This window comes from Harmonia axyridis, chromosome 1, assembly GCF_914767665.1.
Source record: "Harmonia axyridis chromosome 1, icHarAxyr1.1, whole genome shotgun sequence".
NCBI classification, from domain to species: domain Eukaryota; kingdom Metazoa; phylum Arthropoda; class Insecta; order Coleoptera; family Coccinellidae; genus Harmonia; species Harmonia axyridis.
Genome location: NC_059501.1, coordinates 62,561,840 through 62,582,475, shown reverse-complemented (window position 1 = coordinate 62,582,475; position 20,636 = coordinate 62,561,840). Strand labels below are relative to the sequence as shown.

Here is a 20,636-nt window from a genome sequence, read left to right as displayed (position 1 = left end):
AACATCGTGAGTTATAATAACTCACTACTATAACTCACTATAATAAATCGGAAAATTTGGATCTGTGCTTCTATACTTCTCTGCTTCTATTCGATTGGCCGAAAGGGAACATTCCATTATTGTTATTGAGGGGAGGAATGTCCGAGGAAATGTCACTTTAATAATTTTGACGTCTTCAAATTAAGTTGATATCTAATTATTGTGAATGTTTCGCCGAAAACGATTAATTCAGATAGTGAAGATGAAATATTATATAGGTATACATTTCCAAAACACAAACAGCTAATGTAACCATACAGAATTACTTGCCCGAAAAAAATATAAAAGAGTTTGTAGCAGTAAGGTCATTACGTCGTCGTTTACAGGGAATGTTTTTTGGTATATTTTAATGCATTTTTATAGGCAACTATTAAGGGTTTTCAATATAATTCTATTTCTGTACTCTGTACTGGATTCGAGCTATCCGAAGCTAGTTTCCATCTCTCTTGTAGTCGGAATCGGGCACATATGTTTATTTCCCGTTCCTTCTGTCTATATTCTAAGTATGTATTTTTTTCTTAGTACTTATTGATATAGTCGTAGATAAAGTATAGTATTCAACTTGCGGTAATGGTCATAACTCACTTGATGAATTACAGCACGAGCCTGCGGCTCGTGCTGCAAACTTCATCTACGTGAGTTATGACCTACATTACCGCTCGTTGAATAATATACTATTTCCATGGCTGAAGGTCTCAGGTCGATGGCCACAAATACATTTATTATTATTATTACTCTTTTCCATATTTCTTACTTCTTTATACACTCATTGTAATATTGTTGTGCTTTCGGTTTTAATAAATCATTTTTCTTTTTCAGAAATCTCAATCGACTGGTCTGACCACGCCCTCTGGTGGCCGGATCAAAACAGATGGCTGACGAAAACGCGTCTAACACTCGACCAGTGTGGAGTGCAAGCAGATGCCTACCTTCATTTCACCCCCATGCACAAGAATCTCCGTGTACAACTGCCCGATCTGAGGACACTAGACGTTAAAGTCGACTTTTCCGTGAAAGTATTCAGAACAGTGGTACAGTTGTGCAAAGATCTCGGCATCAGACACCCCGAAGAACTGTCATTTTGTAAACCAGTGGAATCACACCATTTGAAATGCAATTATAAAGAGTGGCCGAAGAAGAAGTTGGAAAATGGCGTGCAGAAAAACGGACACCACCTGGCGCCGGATACTAACACATTTATTGCGAGCAGTAGTCCCGGGGGAAGTACAGGAAGTTTGGACAAACCGCCTTTTCTGTGCGCTCCGGTAACGCCGAACAGAGGAGTACAGTCGTCCACGCCTATCAACAGTCCTTCTGGAAATGTAAGATTGGATTTTGTTGAAAAACACCGCTTCAAAATTACATTCGCGGAGAAATACAGAGGCGTACAATTTTGCTTCCGCCGTTTTTTCTGAAATTCTAGGCTTCATTGTGAAAAACTGGTTATTTTATTATTATTTGAACTGGGGTCGTTGTGGCTTGGTGAGCCTTCTGGCATGTAGATCTTCTGTTTTTTTTTTAATGTAAAAAACTGGTTATACATTTATGATTCAAAATATTGTCCATCGCTGGCTACTACTTTCTCCCATCTTTCTGAAAAAACTGGTCATCTTTTGAAGTGATCCAAGAATCGATCCAATTTTCTTCATAAGACCGGAAGTGCTGGTCAGCCAGGCAGTGTATCATTCATCAAAACAATCGATAGTTCGAGAAAGCAACGTCTGGAGAATACGACAGATGGTATAGGGTCGAGCATTGTCATGCTGTAAAATCACTTTATCATGTCTGTCGTTGGATACAACGACCGTTTGTCTTTCAATGCTCGGCTCAAACGCATTTATTGCTTTCGATAACGATCGCCTGTGATTGTTTCAGTCGGTTTTAACAACTCATAATACATTATGCCGATCTGGTCCCACTAAATACTGTGCATGACCTTGAAACCGTGGATATTCGGTTTGGCCGTCGACGTGGAAGCATGGCCGAGATATCTTCATTATTTTCTACGCTTGGGATTATCGTAATGAACCCATTGTTCGTCTCCAGTCACAATGCGATGCAGATTTCCCTTTTGTCTTTGCCTTGCAAGCAGTTGTTCACAAGCAAACAAACGCCGTTCAGCGTCTCTCGGCTTCAACCCGTACGGCACCAAATTTCTTTGTTTCTGAATCATTTCCATGACTTTCAGGCGTTTTAATATGGCTTATTGCGTCACTCCCAATTCTTGTTGCGTTTGACACGAGTTTTGATCGAGTAATGCCTCCAATTCTGCATCTTTGAAAACCTTTCCTCTTCTTCGACGTTGAAACCACTCTCAGCACGTTCTTTCACAGCCTGACCATAGGTATTTGAGAGCATTCGATGCTCTCAAATTGGCATGTTCAATCGAGAATAACTTTATGATGCAGACACAAATCGACTAATATTTCGATGGCGTTATGTTTACAAATACCTAAGCTCATTGTAAGACATCTACGATCTATTTATTTCGACTACCACTTACCACGACAGACATCTATTGCAAAACGGCGGAAGCAAAGTTGTACACCTAATAAATAATTTGCATTATTTAACAGAAGTGAAATATGTATTTCGAGACTTCAATAGACTAACAACGAGTTTCATAGAACTTTGATTGACCTTTCAACTCGTTGATTGTAGTTTTTGTATGCTTACACACAGGATCAATAAGCAACTAGCAATAGGCAATGAACCTCAGGCATCTCTACACTGGCGATAACAATATCACGTTGCTTCGGTGTACGAGTTGCGATACAAACGAATGTGAAATACATACTGCCAATAATGTTCCTTATTGCATATTGCCCGTTGCGAGTTTGGGGTAGATGTCAATATTAATATCATTCATGGCTTCGTATGATTTCTCACACTTACTGATTTTCTTATTGACGATGAAGGCAACTATATTTCACACACCTATTCACGGACTTTCTATTTGAGTTCAACGCCGTTTCGACAACGATAGGTGCTAGGGAATTTTTTTCTTCGAATTTTTTATGAGCAGCCAGGATAGGAGACGTGTTTTTTTTAAGAATGTTATTTACCCACAACCGAAGTTTGCTTTGGAAGGACTTGACATAAGTGAATAGCACATGAGCAAAAATGCTAACTTAGGTAATCCAAAGGCTGGACCATATCTAGTTTGCCTTTCATTTCCATGAAAGCTTTCACTTCCTCTCTCAGTTCATATAATTTCTCCAGCATTTTACCCATACTAAGCCAGCCAAATCAAGGGGTAGATCGTGTACAAAACATTTGGCCACGAATTTTCTATTCGCGAGCCATAGGTTGCCCAAACCTGGTTTAGATTTTCTCTAATTCTGTGGTTATTCCGTTCATTCTTCCACATCTTGTAGAACAAAATCGTGCGAGAATATATCAGAAACGCACAGTTTTCATGGTTACATTTTATTATTCTATGTTGGTACTCCGAACTTTCCGCCACGGCTCTATCTGTCAAATTCATCAATTTGCCTTAAAGGAATTAGTTCTGCCAACCAACATTTTTCAATGCAAAAATCACTAAATGATATTTATCGAAATATTTCATTAATTTCAATGAAAATGCAATGAATTAGAGAAAATAATGTATAATACTCGTACAGAAGGCTCATTCTACCACTCGTTCATTCAAAAACTCGCCACTTCGTGGCTCGTTTTTGAATTTTGAACTCGTGGAAGAATATCAATGCCTTCTGCACTTGTATTATAAATAACTATACCTAGCCCATAGATCTAAAAAATAATGTCAAAAATATAAATTAAGTTAAGAGTCAAAAACTAAAGCATAATTAAAAAAAATATATATTTCTTCAAGGGGACAATGGGATGGAAACCGGACATGTTCAACAGTATGAATGGTTCATACTTGAATAACAGTGATAGTTCGGAATTTCTGAATAGCACCTTCGACAGTTCCCTTGCCCAAAGTCCAACCTCAATCAGCAGCGAGGTCAGAAAATCCCTTGTCAGGCCTAAATCTCTGGTTGAAAAGGCTCGAATGAATGTAGCGTAAGTATCTATGCTGAACTTTCTAATTTGATTTTATTAGCTTTCAATCATATTGTTGTTCTCTTTACTTACATAAAAAAAAACACTTTTGCCGAAACTACAAAAACCCTAATTTCTTTTGTACTTGTTTTTTAGGTGGTTAGATTCTTCGTTATCGATAATGGAACAAGGAATTCAAGAATTTGGATTCTTATGCCTTAGATTCAAATTCTATGACTTTTATGATTTAAATCCAAAATATGATGCCGTTAGAATAAATCAGATCTATGAACAAGCAAAATGGCAACTTCTCAATGAAGAAATCGATTGTACCGAAGAGGAAATGTTGATGTTCGCTGCTTTGCAGGTGAGATGGCAGTTTGTTTGCTCCTGATTTCGGTTTTTAATTGAATTGATTTTAGCTACAAATCAACCGACAAGTGAACCAACCCCAGCCAAACAGTGATAATGGAAGTGTTATTACACCTGGTGAAGATGACATAGATGCTGCCCTTACTGAATTGGAAACCACGCTTGAAGGAGCAGCAATTAGCAATAATGCAAATGATATTACCCAAGTGCCTGAACTACATGATGAATTAAGATTTTTAAAGTAAGTGTAAGAAATATTGAAATCTCCTATGGATCGTTTCTAGGGTACTAATCTAGGGTTGCCATAAATGTTGGAACATCGACCGGGACAAGTCACAAGTGGCATAGAAATAGGTTAAAATACCACTAAAAAAATTCAAACCGCATCTGAGAGGTATTCATTCAATAAAAATCCGTGGTTTCTAGGATTATTAACTTTTTTCACTTGGTTGTTGAATTATAACACATTCCCCAATCAGACATATTCACTGAAATAATTTATAAAGAACAAAAACAATTTCAAATAGCAATAAAAACTACATAAAATCGCAACAATAAACAAGTAGGTAGGTAACCTTTTTTTTTGAGGCTTGACCCTCGGTGCCATTTCTCTTTGCCCATTTATAGTGTTTCAGGACTTGTGGCTTTTTTAAGTATTTTTTGTCTTACATATACTCCCCACTGTGCTTACTGCACTTGATGCCTTTCGTTCTTACCACTCCTAATATCTTATAGAAAAGGAAACATCCGTTACACATGATCATTGCGAAAATATACTGGCACATTTTGCCCCACATCTGACATTTCTGCGTTAATAAAAGAATTGAAATAGGTACATAAATTCTTCATAAACGGAATCTTCAAGCGTAAAAATTTCTCATTCAAATATCCAACAGTTCCTTGTACTTCATTTCATCATTCGAAACCGTTCATGAAAAGATATCGAATTTTGTCATTGTCCACTATATTTGAGATATCGGATGTTGTGAAAAATCGCTATCTTCATTGTCAAATTTAACTTATTGCATTCATTCATTCTTTAGTTTGTTATAGACTTGACTTGTTTGGTTCCCAAAATATTTATTTAATAATCTTCCATTGAACTCTTTCTTAGTATATTCTCAATTAATTTTTAGTTTGAGTAATTAATGATTTCTCAATCCTTTCAAATGGTTCGTCAATGAGAAATGCTTGACTGTGTAGAAATAGAGTACGAAGTTCTATTGAAGTGTCATTAAAAAGTCGGTTATAGCTCTTAAGGCCCTTTTTTCAGCTACGAAATTTTTTTTCAATGGCACCCATAGCTTCAGCAAGCGTTCAATAGCTAGAAGTAGTGAAAGCCAAATAATTCTAGAAAAAGAAAGTGCATTGCTGTAAGTTGTTTCTGCATACTCATGAAAACCTTTCATCGTTCGACGCTTACAGAAAATATCGAAAAATATTTGAAAATTTTAAGACCAATAGACTGCACAGATATTGACATCATATCGGCGGAAGTGGAAGCAGTATTTTGGAGTATGTGCGCTGGACAACCGATAGCTTCGATTTCTTTGGACAAAAATCTCTTTTAATTAAAAAAAAACTCGCCTTTTTACTTCAAAGTAAGTATTTGTGTTATCCGCGCTGACAGCGAAAAATATTTTATATGGAAATATTAAGATCCTCTTAGAATTTAATACAAAATAAAGCGGTTGTATAAGACAATTCATTTGGCTATGTGTCTCATTTTATTTTCAATGCTTCAGTTTCTGAAAAATTATGTTTGAGCAACAGTAACAGCTTCTCAGCTTTATGATACTGGAATTCGTTCAGATTCCATAAAAAGAAATTTTTTCTCACGTACTCAATGTGAGAAAATCTGAATTTCATAACGGTCAAATTATTGACCGGGACAATTCAATAACTGACCGGGACAAGGGGACTCAGTGGTCCAAACCGGGATATGTCCTGGCGTACCGGGACGTATGGCAACCCTATACTAATCGCTCGTTGTACGTACGCAAATTTTACAAAAATGCTAATCGGTGACTATTACGCGAAAGAATTTCTCCCTAATCAGAGGCTGTCGTCACTGAAATGATGCGCCAAGCTTTCCTATCATTTGGAAGTACAACTTTGCTTCCGCCGTTTTTTACGAAATTCTAGGCTTTATTGTAAAAAACTGGTTATATGTTTATGCTTCAAAGTATTCTCCAGCGCTGGCCACTACTTTCTCTCATCTTCCGGACAGCGTACGAATCCTGCGTTGAAAAAACTGGTCATCTTTTGAAGCCATCCACGAATCGAGCCAATTTTTTACTTCTTTATAAGACTGGAAGTGCTGGTCAGCCAGGCCTTTTGTCATTGTTTGATACAAGTGATATGCCGAGGGAGCAACATCTGGAGAATTCGGCGGGTGGGGTAGGACTTCCCATTTCAACGTTTCCAAGCATCTCTTGACCACTTTCGCAACATGGGGTCGAGCATTGCCATGCTGTGAAATCACTTTATAATGTCTCTCGTCGTATTGGCGGCCGTTTGTCCTCCAACGCTCGGCTCAAACGCATTAATTGCGTTCGATAACGATCGCCTGTGATTGTTTCAATCGGTTTTGACAACTCATAATACACTACGCCGAGCTGGTGCCAGCAAATACTGAGTATGACCTTGGAACCGTGAATATTCGGTTTGGCCGTCGACGGGATATGCCCATTATTTTGTGCGCTTAGGATTATAGCAGTGAAGACCATCGTTATACAAATGATTCCAAACGGGTTTTTGTGCATTTTCGCGTTTATCGAAGAAAATCTGTAAAATATAGCGTATTTCCTCTTTGCTAGTGTCCATATTTGACGCGCGTTCAAACTTAACTAACTCAACTAATCACAAAACTGTCATAAGTTTTTGTAGTACGGAATCTCATCTTTCTACCGCTATCTAGTGGAACCGGTTCGGACACTGAAACTAAACTGAGTCAACTAATCACAAAACTGTAGGGATGGGACGGTATTTCAATACCGCGATTTTGGAACGGTATTTTTGAGTAACGTAGTCGCGCGTTCCACAAACGTAATGTAACCGGTTCCAAAGTAACGATAGTTACGGTGTACCGGCACCAGACTTCGAATTATAACATCGAAACGGTTTGGGATATTTGAACGAGGTTTGGTAAATATGGATACCTCATTAAGGTTTTACGTTGAATACCACGTCTTCAGCAAGACACATTGATATAATTTATTTCACGTAATACCTAGATTACCCGAGCATGGTATATTTCCACTGGAGTTTATACCATCTGTTTTTAATGAGGTGCCCTTCGAAGATTCTAACCTCTGTTGTTATTCTGAGCCACCAAACAATTTTTATGGTTTTATTATGCTTGCATACGTTCTTTTAGAATAACGTAGAAACTCAATGAACAATGAATTATCATTCAACAGGACAGTCCACAAATAGTCTAGGTATCCCAACGGTCTCGTTTCCTTCTTTCCTCCGTCGCTGGTACTCAACTTAGTTGCAATCGCCTACGGTTTTGTTGCCTGTAACCACAGTTACAAAATCGCGGTATTTTGGAGCGGTCGCGAATGTAACGCGACTGGTGAGTAACCGGTATTCCCATCCCGACAAAACTGTCAGAAAAGCTTTTGTAGTACGGAGTCTTTCTAACGCCATCCAGTGGATCCCGATCGGACAAAGCGATACAGATAATCTTTTGGAGAAATAATGGATTCCTTTTTACACCTAATATTCAAAATCATTAGATATAGCGCATCATACTCCTCAATCGCGGGCAGTTAAATTTTTTCTTCGCGATTATTTCATACAAAAAATTCAATTTCCCACCCCCCTGAAATTTTCGCAGTTTACGTTTTGGAATGTGTAGAATAAAAAAACCGTACTATAAAAACTATTTGCATGAAATTTGGTCCAAACATTTTCTTCTGGAAAATATGTAGGTATTGTATAAGCAATTCTTAAAGATTACCGATTATTATTTACTTTAAGACATAACGATCTGAAAGAAATGACATTTTCCAGACTAACCAATTTTTGGGTGTAGATTAGGAATCCTAAGTCAACAAAATCCGATCTTCTCTAATTTATCAAAAAAAAAAGAAAAATAAATAAATAAACAAATTTTCACCAAAGCCACTTCACAAAATTCCTCAGATAAACTATTGATTTTTGGTTTATTTGAAGGGTATTCGACCAATAGTTAATATTATTGATATTTCACTCATTTTCCAACATTTATATATCCAAAAAAACCGAAAAACTTGATATTTATTTAATTTAGAAGAATACCCTTCAACTAAACCTAAAATAAGAGGAATTAAGTGAAGTGACCTTAGTGTAATTTTTTTTCAACTAGAGGCGATCCTAGTCTAATAACTTCGGATAACTAATCTACACCATAAAATTGATAAGACAGGAAAATTTCATCTCGTTCAGAGCGTTATGTCTTATGTCTAAGTAAATAATTATTAAGAATTTTTGTTGTTCGTGTTGCAATCGCCACTAATAGACATTTTTTTATTCCAGGCCAAAGCGTTTTACCTTGAAAGGATACAAAAAATATTGGTTTACATGCAGAGATCTCCATTTGTACTTGCACAAATCTAAGGAAGAAATGATTCATAGGACTAGTCCCGCGCACACTATAAATTTGAGAGGTTGTGAAGTCACTCCTGATGTCAACATAAGCCAACAAAAGTACGGAATAAAATTAGAAGTTGCAAGTTCTGAAGGGATGAGCGAAATGTATATTAGGTGTGAAAATGTAAGTATCGATTTCAATTAAATTTTTACTCTTCTTAATGGCTATATAAATCAAGAGAAGCGGATCTTACCTGAATATCCAATATATTATTTTCGTAATTGCTTATAGGAGCAACAGTATGCAAAGTGGATGGCTTGTTGTAAATTGGCATCTAAAGGGCGCTCTCTAGCAGATAGTTCATATGAGGCTGAAAAGAAAACAATCTTGGATTTCCTCCAGATGCAAAAACCTACCGATAGTCCAGCTCTGAATCCAAACTCCCTCAACATTCAAGTAGAAGATTACATTGCTCCAAAATACCTCAAAAAACTGAAAGGAAAGGTAAGCATCTAGAAGTAAACTCTCTTCATTGTAATTTCAAAAATTCTTCTTTCAGCTATTGCACAGAATTGTTGAAGCCCATGCAAATGTTAAGAATTTGCCATTGATTGAAGCAAAATTAAATTACATAAGAGCTTGGCAAAATTTGCCAGATTACGGAATTACGCTCTTTGTGGTCAAGTTTATGGATAGTAAAAAGGAAGAATTACTTGGAATCACTCATCACAGAATAATGAAAATGGATCTCAATACAGGTAACAGTAGTTTTATGTGGAGTAATTAATGTTTTTCAATTTGAATTGATTTTATTGATTCACATCATTTATTTTTCTCAACTAATAATCTCCATAATACCCTTTTAGGAGATCACTTGAAGACATGGAGATACAACACTATGAAAGCATGGAATGTCAATTGGGAAGTAAAGCACATGATGATACAATTTGAAGAGGGAAGCATTGTTTTTAGTTGCTTATCAGCTGACTGTAAAGTAGTACATGAATTTATTGGAGGTTATATATTTTTATCTACAAGGAGTAAAGAAGCAAGTCAAACACTAAATGAAGAATTGTTCCACAAACTAACAGGTGGCTGGTCATAAAGGTCTTTGAAATTCTGTTGATTTGAGAAACTGATGATATTCTATGTGAACAAGTCAATTCTTTTCGAAGTTGTTGGTTGAATCGATAAGTGGAAGAATCCGAAAAATTAATTGAATAGCAAATGATATGAAATTGAATTCTTTGGGCAATAACTATTTCAATATGACCTAAGTTTTGAAGATTTAACTTTGTTATTAGTCATATATGATGATATTTTTCAATGTCTTTTATTCGTTAATGTTTATGTATTTGTCTTTGAATTTTATCAGCATTTGTTATCCATCACAATCTTTTATTGAGTTGCATAGTTTGTACTTTCATAATGTTGATATTATCGAATGATTATTGAACATTCACCTGTTAATTTTTCATCAGTTTCAATTCTAAATGTATATTTAACTTAATCATTGAAAAAAACCTAAAGCTTTAGATAATCATAACATTGAATATCTGAGATAACATATTTATTTAGCGAAAGATTTTCGCATTTTTTGCTTTTACCTTAATTTTGACAGTATATGAAGTACTGTTAGAGACAATATATATTTTTACTAAGATTTATTATATTGATAAATAAATTGATGATTGTATAAAAATATAGAAGCAAAAAATAACATTTACTAGATTGTTTTATTTTCTCCCTGTTCAAAATTTAAATTCTATTTTGGTAACTTTCAAAATTTGCTTCCTCTTCAACTGTTTCACTACTTCTACAAACAAGAAAAATTTTCATTGTTTATACAATTATGAGATATTTTTCTAGTTCTGCTATGATTGCGAACATGGGAAAAAAAGAAATTGTCATGACTGAAGCTATTATTCATCTCATTAATCTTATCTCTTCTTCAATTTCGCTAATCATTTCCATTAACAATAGTAATAAATGGTCATATTCATTTCACAAATACTAAATTAGGAATATGAACAAAGATCATTAATGTCAGTCACACTCAATAAATTCTTTCTCTTAAGAAAACACAATTTTTTATTCTGCTATACTTGTTAAAGAATAAGCACTTCTATTTACATCTTTTTTTCTTTTACACCTGCAACAAATTCTGCAGATGAAGTTTATAACCATCTTCAACAAGAGAATTACTATCAATATAATTCCAAAAAACATTCCCAAAACATCAATCAAATATAACTGATACCAGGGATAATCGAGGGAACTTGCTCTCATATAAGAAGCTCCATTTGTCCTTAGAACATTGTCAATCCAAAATGCTACTATTTTCTTTGATGAAATTGGTTTTTCCTTGAGAATCTTTGATCTCCTCTGACTTTCCTCAGTGTATCTGAAATAAGCATTCCAAGTTAATGTATTCTTTAAAAAATTTCAGATAGTCTTACTTGGTATTATTCAAAATCTCTTCTACAGCTGAGTGAAAACTCTTTTCATTCAGTTTCGAATAAGGCAATAGTTTGGCATATCCATAGTATTGGGCTTGAGCTGTATCATATAATTGATCATCTAAAACTGGAATTAATAATTGGGGAACGCCATAGAATACACTTTCTATAATATCTTTCATATTCCCCAAATGGATGAAGAGCTTGATATTTGGATGAGCTAGAGGTATAGAAAACACATTAAGATTTTCATCAGACAAGATTGACGATCAGATTAGTATTTTAAATAAATATAATAATAATATTAATTAAATATTCGGTGGCCACCAAGGTCTCCAGATTCAACTTCGTTAGATTTTTTCCTTTAGTCACATTTGAAGAACAACATTAGAAAAAATCTAAGGGTGTTGAATTCGGAGGCCTTGGTGGCCATTGAATATTTTAATTATCTGAAGTTCACAAAAAAAAAACAAGTTATGATAACTTTTCATTTCACGCCATTTTCCAATTTTCCCTTATAGCTTGAAAACGGTTGACTTTGAGGTTGCGGTTTTCACCAAATTAATTCTCTAAAAATAGGGCCGGAAAATCTGCAACTCATTTTTTTCTAGCTTAAAGGGATTCTGAGATCTCCTAGGTAGACAATGAATTTGGAACATCCAATACACACTCAAAATATGACAAAAAAATAGATCTCGTGAGTTCAGATGATCGCGCGTAAACGCGCGATCCACAAACCGCGCGACTAACGCTGTGTCCTACGTGAGCGAATTATTGCGAGCGATTAGAGCGACGCGACCAAACGCGATATATCAAACCTTGGAATATAATAGCGCAGTCGTATCGGTCGTAAAACTGTTTCGCGCTCTATCGGCGATCAAATTATTTGATATTTCCAAGTGGAATTCGCGCGAACTTCAGTAGTTCTTGATGATGACCGCTCTACAATGAATGATTTAAACGAAGTTTTAATACTGGCTGTTAGAAATTCCAGTATACTCTGGGACAAGACTGATAGATATCATAATCGACTGTTGGTGGATAGAGAATAGAGTAGAATTGCCGATGAACTGGGTGAAACAAGTAAGATTGACGAATTAACTATAGTATTATATACACTGAGAGAAGTGTTTATTTGATATTATCGAAAATGCATTATAGTTAATGAATCATTTATTGGATCTATGGTCAAACAAATATTAGTTTCATGGAAATAAATAATTTATTTGAAATCCCACCAATAACCATCATTTATTATTACACTTCATTTATTTACGCATAACTTATATTAATGATGCTGAAGAAATATCCATTTGAAGGAAATAAATATAGTTGAGGTTAATATATCAATGAGTAATAAATAAATCTTATTTATATGTAATATGTATCCATGCAGATTGAAAAAAATATTTCTATTCAGTAAAGGTTAACGTATTTCTTAGATTTTTTTTGACTGTTTCTATATAGTCAAATGTTCACTATATAGTCAAATGTTGTAGGAAGCAATCTACGATAACTGTGGAATAAATTTAGAGAAGTCCTTAATTGTTTATATAAGTGGTGAAACTCTCCAAAATTCATTCGTTCCAACAAAATTTTATTTGTTGGATTTCTCTATCTTCCCATTTTTCTGCGTCTTACAATTAGCATTTTTAAAGCCACATTTTCACATATGAATAATTTACGTTTTCTTGACCACCTCATTATAACTGATTCTCTACAAGCGTATGACAACGGACTGATCTTCCGCAATGCACAATCCCAACCCTACTATATTTATGTCGCGTCGTGTCGCGTTTGTAGATTTCAACGTAGCACAAAAAAAGTCGCGCTGCTCACATCGCTCGCGTAGTACATAAAATTGGCGTCGCTCGCGTCGTAACATTAGTCGCTCACGTAGGACATAGGGTAAAAATACAGAGGAGTCATACGCGCAATGTCGCGCGACCATAATATGAAAATTTGTATGACCATAGTATAAGGAATTCCTTATATTATGGTATGACTCCTCTGTATTTTTATTCGCGAGGTTTGTGGATCGCGCGTTTACGCGCGATCATCTGAACTGACCCTATATGTATTATACAAAAAATATAATTTCTATGAAAAAGTATACATATGTATACAGGGTGTTTCCAAATTAGACGTGAACCTTGAAAGAGGTGTAAGTATGATTTGCGGTCTTTTGAGCCATATTTAGTGAACCGAAAATCAACAGTTTCCGAGATATTTGAGTTCTTGTGTTTTTTTAAATATTTCTCACCTTAGTTAATTTTTCGTCAATTTTTTCTACGTTGACCAGATTTGATTGATTTGAATATAATTTTGGATTACTTTCGTGGCCAGCGAGAAGTCCGTATCTAACACACTGTTAGAATAGACGAAGCTAAGAGAAGATTGAGACTAAATTTCAGGCGTTTTAAGCAACAAATGAAGAAATAAGTACTTGCTTGTATGAGGATTGGTGGAGGTGATTTCAAACATAATAATTTATGAATACATTTTCTCCTAAAATTGTATTTGGAATTTGTAATCGAAAAAAAATGTTTGACGAATAAGTTTACCCATATTTGTAATGTGAGAAAAAGAAGTTTGATAACGAAGTCAAAAATTACTCGAAATATTTTTTTTTATACCAATTCGGTTGTTCTTACTGGGTGTTCCTAAATAAGAGTTATGGTGGAAAATGAGAGATTCATCCTTGGCCCGCAAATGCTTTGTTTTCGAGATACAGGATGTTTCTAGTGTGTCGTACTTTTTAGTGATGCTTACCTATATCAGTTTATCAAATCTTTATTAATCTTCGCTACAGAATGGGTGAAGAAGTACCAAAACTTAAAATAAATTTCTTCATTGTAATGAAGAAATTAATTTTAAGTTTTGGTGTAGCTTATACTAACTGGATGTTTATAATAATTTGGATTTTCCTGAGGATTACTAGAGAGAATTTTTTGAATTTTCGAATGTTTCGAATTTTTTTCTCGAAATCGATAGCACATACTACAAAACTACATCAAACCAAGAAGTGTAGTACTTACTGAACCAGTTCTTTTTATATTTTTCTAAACTACCAGTGGTTCACAAAAAAATAGTTCTGGAGGAATGAAACGGGCACCCTTCCAGAAAAAAAAAATCATCTTGTAGATTTGCAATCAAAATTAGCATATCATATAATGAAAACTTCAAATTGGAGTATGGCCAATTCAAATCAAATATCTTGTGAAGGAAAGGTTCTATGAGAAAAAACTTGAACTTTAACACTTGTATCTTAAAAACAAAGTGTTTGGGGACTCATGTTATATAGGACTTTATTCTTGAAATGATCCGAGAAATATGTCATTTTCATTTGTATGTCTAATTTAGGAGCACCGTGTAGATATATTCAATTCAAAACTGATGTCTTCACAAATAAATTTCAATTCGAATGAAACACAATAAATTGTACAATACATCAGCAACATTTTTGGCTGTCGTGAGGAAATCGAAATACTCTTAGTAAGGAGTCTTGACATCCCAGAAAAATTTTCTAGACGAATTACTCAGTTCAGTTCTTTGATAACTACAGTATTGAAATTTTGTGACGAGAATGATACAAAAAAAAACGACAAAATTCGGGTAAGTGTATACCGATGACAAATGTAAAAATCACAGATGGCATATAAGGGCCGACAAGCCGGTTAGATAAAGGAAAATAATTAACCTCGGACAAAGACGTGCTCGTAGTGCAATAAAAGTACTCATCTCGAAAGCGATAATACACTCATGAACCGTAAAAGCAGGGTCCGATTTTTCACTGCTGTGTGGATTTCGAAAGAAAGTAAAATGCTCGCTAAAATGATTATTGGTTCATTTTATGGAAAAATTTTCGTTCTTCGTTTTTGCGAGAATTCTGCAATTTTATATTTTGAAAATCTTAGGGGGTTTTTACCCTTAGTACTCCTCTCCCCCATTTCTACGTCCTTGCGTTTTTTTGTTACTTAATAATCTTTGTTTATTTTATATTATTGAACTGAAACAGTTATTAAGAGATGAAATATTACGTTTCTTTCGTGTATAGTATATTTATATGTTTTCATTATATTGAACGAATAAAAAAATATAATTTGTATAAAATGAATATTCATTTACCTAGCACATCTCCCAGTGGAAGTGTATATTGAAGCATTAAATTTGATGGTTTATTCGGAAAATTCATTTCATCCCATATCCACAAAACGTTATAATGTAATTTAGAAAGCACATTCATCATCGAATTACGAATATTTTCATGCATATAACTACTAGTTACAAAATCCATATCGATGAAAACTACACCCTTTGTTGAATTGTTGCAGAATTTGAGAACATCAATAGGCAAAGGCTTGGGATTTTTTATATGAAAACCTCCAATATCTATCATATTAGGTAGAGTAGGTACAGATTGATGAATGGAGATATCAGAATTCATAAAGGCTAAAGAGGTGTTGTAAACTATATCTGATAGCTGAGGAGAAGAAGGAAAATATTTTTGTGATATCTCACTATGTTCCTTGAGATAAACAAATTCTTTGAATACAACCTGAAGAACATATAGCATCACATTTTCTACCCTTTCGATGAAGTTCTTAGCGACTCCGAAGGTTGAAGGGTATTCTGATATATAAGCCGGCAAACAGGGATTACCCATATTGTCATTGACCCAAAAGTTGGATCTATGTGGATGAAAAACTATGAGATGAGCTTTGAAATGCCATGCAAATACCTTCAGAGCATCCACAAACACCTCTTCAATAATTACCAAGTCGAAGGTTTCATTGAGTAGTTGTTGAACTTGAGAATCTCCGAAAACTTTTGGAATTATACTCTTGGAATTATTATAAATTCTGTGCATGGCATAAAGTGTATTATGATTGTCCTCCCTCGTAGCTTTGAAAAGTGTATCTGAAAAAAATAGATCATTCAACATTCATGAGCCATCTAGTAATTAAATAAATAAAAAATTTCATTCATTATAGGTATATTAGGGGAGGGTGGGGCAACTGATACACCTTAAGGTTTAACGAGGTATAACTTCCTCAAAAATTCGAATAAAACAATGTTTGTTGATTGAGACACATTTTTAGATACTTATTCAATACACAAAACACACAAAATAATAATTCTTAGGTGAGAGTTTCTGATTTGAAAAAAAAAACTTCAAATGCCTCACTTGCCTCATATCGTGGGGCATTTGACATTTGAAGTTTTTTTTTCGTGGAGTCCTTCTAGTTTTCGTTCATCGAGGCGCTATACCTATTGATACACATATATTGTGTTTTTTCCAGAGCCGTATCTAGGTACTATTGCGCCTGTGGCAATATATTAGACAGCGCCCCCCATTTTATAAGATTTTTTTATCGATTATATTTTTTTGTAGTCTTTTTTTCATAATTTAAGTAATAAATTAACGTTAAAGTTTTAAAATAATACACAATATTATACAGAGTGTATATGAATAATTGCGAAAAAATTCCGAGGGTGCGATTCCTTGTTAGGGTGTGTCTTTCATATAAACTTTTTTTTGAGACTGCCCCCGAATATGGCGCTCGAAAAGTAGTTTTCAATTTGTGAATAGTTTATTATTGTTTTTTTTGTCATAATTATTTTATATTTGTACGAATGAAAAATCTCAATAAGAATATCGTTTGACATGCGCCTATTGAAAAAATTTGAGGCCGAAAATAATTCCAACCTCTACAACTCTACACAGGCGTATTATCTGTATTTCCTTCTCTCAAAAACAGTGAATTTTAGCAAAAAATTACACGAGACCTTATTTGTTAAGAATGGATCAGTCTATCCAAAATTTATTTTCTTATTGTAAAATATGAATACAGAAAAAGTTATTGCGAAAAAAGTTTGAGTGGAAATCATAGAGGAACACCACCAACAAATTTTATGAATGCCTTCTCGCCCCCTCAAAATGTCAGCTTGATATCATTTTTGGGAATTTTTTGGTTTTCAAGAAAAAATTCAAAACTACTTTTCAGGCGCCGTCTTTAGGAACTGTTACTAAGCGGGAAGGGGCTCAAAACAAGTTTATTTTTATTTTTTTCCGCAACAATTTATGAACACCGTGTATATTAAATTATTTTTATTGAAAACATTAAAATACATTTCATATACATATGAAGACATAACACCTGAAGATCTAAAAAACTGATCGTTATAAAATTGTACCAAAGAAAAAGAAGCCGTTCACTTGCAGCAATATTTAACTTTTTAAAATTCGACAACCGGGATTCTGGACTGATTTTTCGCAGGCAACCCTATACCACCGTGTTCATAATGAAATAATCTTTAATTTTATTCATTTTGATTAAATAGTCAGACCGTTGCAAAATGCTAGAATAGATTGACCTGTTTATACCTGGCAACCCGAGAGTTGTGACCGGAAAAAAATAGGCAACCTAACGTTTGCACATTCTATGGGCTTCATACTTTCGATTGGTATAGAATTTATCTAATGAGCAAACCGGTGAAATGTTCGAAAAAAATATTTTTTTTTATTATTAATTAAACCTACTCTGGACTAAAATTTGTTAGGCAACCCATATGTGATATATTTATTGACATGTTGAATTAAATATAAAATACGTTTTATCAAATAAGCATCTCGGTGAAGGTCGTTTTATATCGGGATCTTAGACTATAGCAATATTTCAAATATTTTCAGATTCCTCGGCATTGCTCGCTGTAAGGCGTTTGTATACATGAAAACCGAGCTGTGATCTTTCGAATTATTTCGCCTGGTGGTCCAATATTTTGTTTTTTGTTTAATTTTTGGCGCCCCTGAAGTCCTTGTGCCCATGGTAAGAGCCACCTTTGCCACGCCCTAGATACAGCTCTGTTTTATCTTCATCTGATATTGTTGGTGGTTTTCCAATTATTTTTATTTTAGTCTCAGAGTTTATTCTCTTTTCCTCTTTTTCATTCAAAGAACTAGCATTCTAAAAGTCCTTATGACTGCTTATATTCTCGCTGTTTTTGCTTTTTCTTTGAGATAGTCTTTATAGGATGAATTTGTGATCATTTTAGTACTCGAGACTCACTTGCCGCAATTTCACTAAGAAGTGAAATTAATGTTGTGCAAGGTACGCTTATGTTTGCGACGTTCTGAATATCAAGTCTAATAACATGAGTTTGATGTTATATCATGTATTCTATGAATAATTAGGATTTCCCTATAAATTATGAAAATCCTTGTTTAATTCACCTGAAATATAACAAGACATAAGTTGTATCACGATAAATCTCCATACCTACTTAAGTTTCACTATTTTTCATAAAGTTTTTCATTGACACCACGAGGTAATGGATTCACTCATGAACTGTATTCATTTTTGTTGGATATATTGCCGGCCAAGGAAGATATTGCGAAAGACGCACTTTGCCCCACTCTCCCCTATTTATACAGGTATACATATATAGTTATTCATAGATATTCATTATATTAGTTATTCAAAAATACTCTCCATTTTATGGTCCCGACAGAAAACGTAAATTTTCATGTAGAATAACGATCAAATTTTATTTCAAAAAAATGCTTGGACCTTGCTCTTATGTGTGGATTACAACATCATTTCAAAATAATTTCCGCGTGATCTCGTGAATGACTCGATCCTTGTGAGGTCTTCTTTGATGACTCGCCGGCATATTTCGGGAAATATCTCAGCAATAACTTGGCGGATGTTGGTTTTCAAAACGTCAATAGACTGAGGATTATCCGCATAAACACGGACCTTTGCAGAACCAAGCAAAAAAATTCAAAGGCGATAAATCTCAAGATATTGGTGGCATGTTCACATTGCCGAATTAAGAAACGACGCGACTATGCATTGTCTACAGTATATTAAATTTTGCTCAGATCTTCTTTTTGTTTAAGGTCCAGAATTTACATTCCCTACGCTTCTAATTTGATTCCTCCTATTTTCTACTGTTGTCTGATCGGGAGACTTTCCTCCCTACTTCATATCACTTTTTTCTTCTATTTAGTTCTTTGAAAGAAGTATTTCCTCTTATATGTCGTTCTTATTTTGATTTGTAGTATCTTTCTTAATTCCTTAGTCTCGTGCTCTTTCAGCGTCTCTATTGTCTTCTTTATTTGTTTGTTGACTATTTCCTCAATAGTTTCAATTTTCAGTTCTTCTTTGATTCGTTGGTTGGTTCTATACCAAGGGGCGCCAACCGCTGTTTTGATTACTGAATTTAGCGTACTTTGCAACTGATCCTAATTATTGTCTTTCGTATTGTACTATTTTTATTATCTTCAGCTTGTTTTCTAAAGAAAGTTTGCTTTTAGGGTTGAGCAGCGGGTACAGTCTCCCGTGCAATTGCCTTGCCTTTGATCTGTTTTCTTCTATCTGTTTGTTAAAATTCATTCTTTCTTCTAGTATTACTCCCAGATATTTTGCTTCATTTTTTTCATTTTATCGTCTGATTTTCTGTTTTGACGTTTCCTGCTTTCTGTTTCTTTACTGTTGTTCCTCCGAAGTAGATTGCAACTGTTTTCGATGTATTCACTTTGAATCTCCATTTTTTGAAGTATTCCATCAGTTTATCTAGATCCATCTGTAACTGCCTAGTGATTGTTTTCCGTATTCTACTGTGATACTAAATGGCAGTGTCATCTGCAAACTGGGCTATCTTGCATCTATTCATTTTCGGTATGTCTGCCATGTATAAGTTGAACAGCAGCGGTCCTATCACCGATCCTTGTGGAACTCCGGCTTCTATTTCTCTAATCGTTGTGTTGACCAGGTACTATCGATATCCACCCTAAATTTTCTATTTTCCGGGTACCATTGTATCAATCTCGTAAGTTTGATTGTATATTTCATCAAATTCATTTTGTATATCAGACCCCGATGTCACATTTTATCAAATGCCTTTTCTATATCCAAAAAAATTGCACCGGTATCTGTAGAGAGGTTCATTTGCTCCTTAATATTTTCCGTTAGTCGTACCAGTTGATGAATAGTTGAATGATCTTTACGAAACCCAAACTGGTGATCTGGAATTATTTTCTTTTCTTCTACGAAATTTGACAGTCTTCTGTGGATTAATTTCTCTACCACTTTACTAATTACCGATAATAGGCTCATGAATCGATAATTCGTTTGGTCTTTTTTGTCTTTTCCTTTCTTCTTAAATTTTGC

The 20,636-nt window shown here is 34.6% G+C and overlaps 2 protein-coding genes across 3 annotated transcripts in view; one reads left to right on the top strand and one right to left on the bottom strand.

Annotated features, from left to right (window-relative positions):
• LOC123671245 (unc-112-related protein-like) overlaps window positions 1-10,727 on the top strand; it is a 39,899-nt gene extending 29,172 nt beyond the window's left edge. Inside the window, exons 2-9 of the mRNA XM_045604987.1 lie at window positions 859-1,361; window positions 3,878-4,071; window positions 4,207-4,417; window positions 4,473-4,663; window positions 8,947-9,184; window positions 9,293-9,505; window positions 9,561-9,759; window positions 9,868-10,727. Of these exons, the coding sequence (XP_045460943.1) occupies window positions 859-1,361; window positions 3,878-4,071; window positions 4,207-4,417; window positions 4,473-4,663; window positions 8,947-9,184; window positions 9,293-9,505; window positions 9,561-9,759; window positions 9,868-10,106 (1,988 nt within the window). The 3' untranslated portion in view covers window positions 10,107-10,727. The remainder of the gene's footprint in view (window positions 1-858; window positions 1,362-3,877; window positions 4,072-4,206; window positions 4,418-4,472; window positions 4,664-8,946; window positions 9,185-9,292; window positions 9,506-9,560; window positions 9,760-9,867) is intronic.
• Window positions 10,728-11,072: 345 nt separating this feature from the next.
• The window catches only part of LOC123671246 (UDP-glycosyltransferase UGT5-like), a 28,219-nt gene continuing 18,655 nt past the window's right edge, over window positions 11,073-20,636 (bottom strand). For both annotated transcript variants that reach the window (XM_045604989.1, XM_045604988.1), the window contains exons 2-4: window positions 15,589-16,380; window positions 11,461-11,680; window positions 11,073-11,405 (exon numbers count right to left, since the gene is read on the bottom strand). In XM_045604989.1, coding sequence (XP_045460945.1) covers window positions 11,093-11,405; window positions 11,461-11,680; window positions 15,589-16,330 — 1,275 coding nt within the window. In that variant the 5' untranslated portion in view covers window positions 16,331-16,380 and the 3' untranslated portion in view covers window positions 11,073-11,092. The remainder of the gene's footprint in view (window positions 11,406-11,460; window positions 11,681-15,588; window positions 16,381-20,636) is intronic.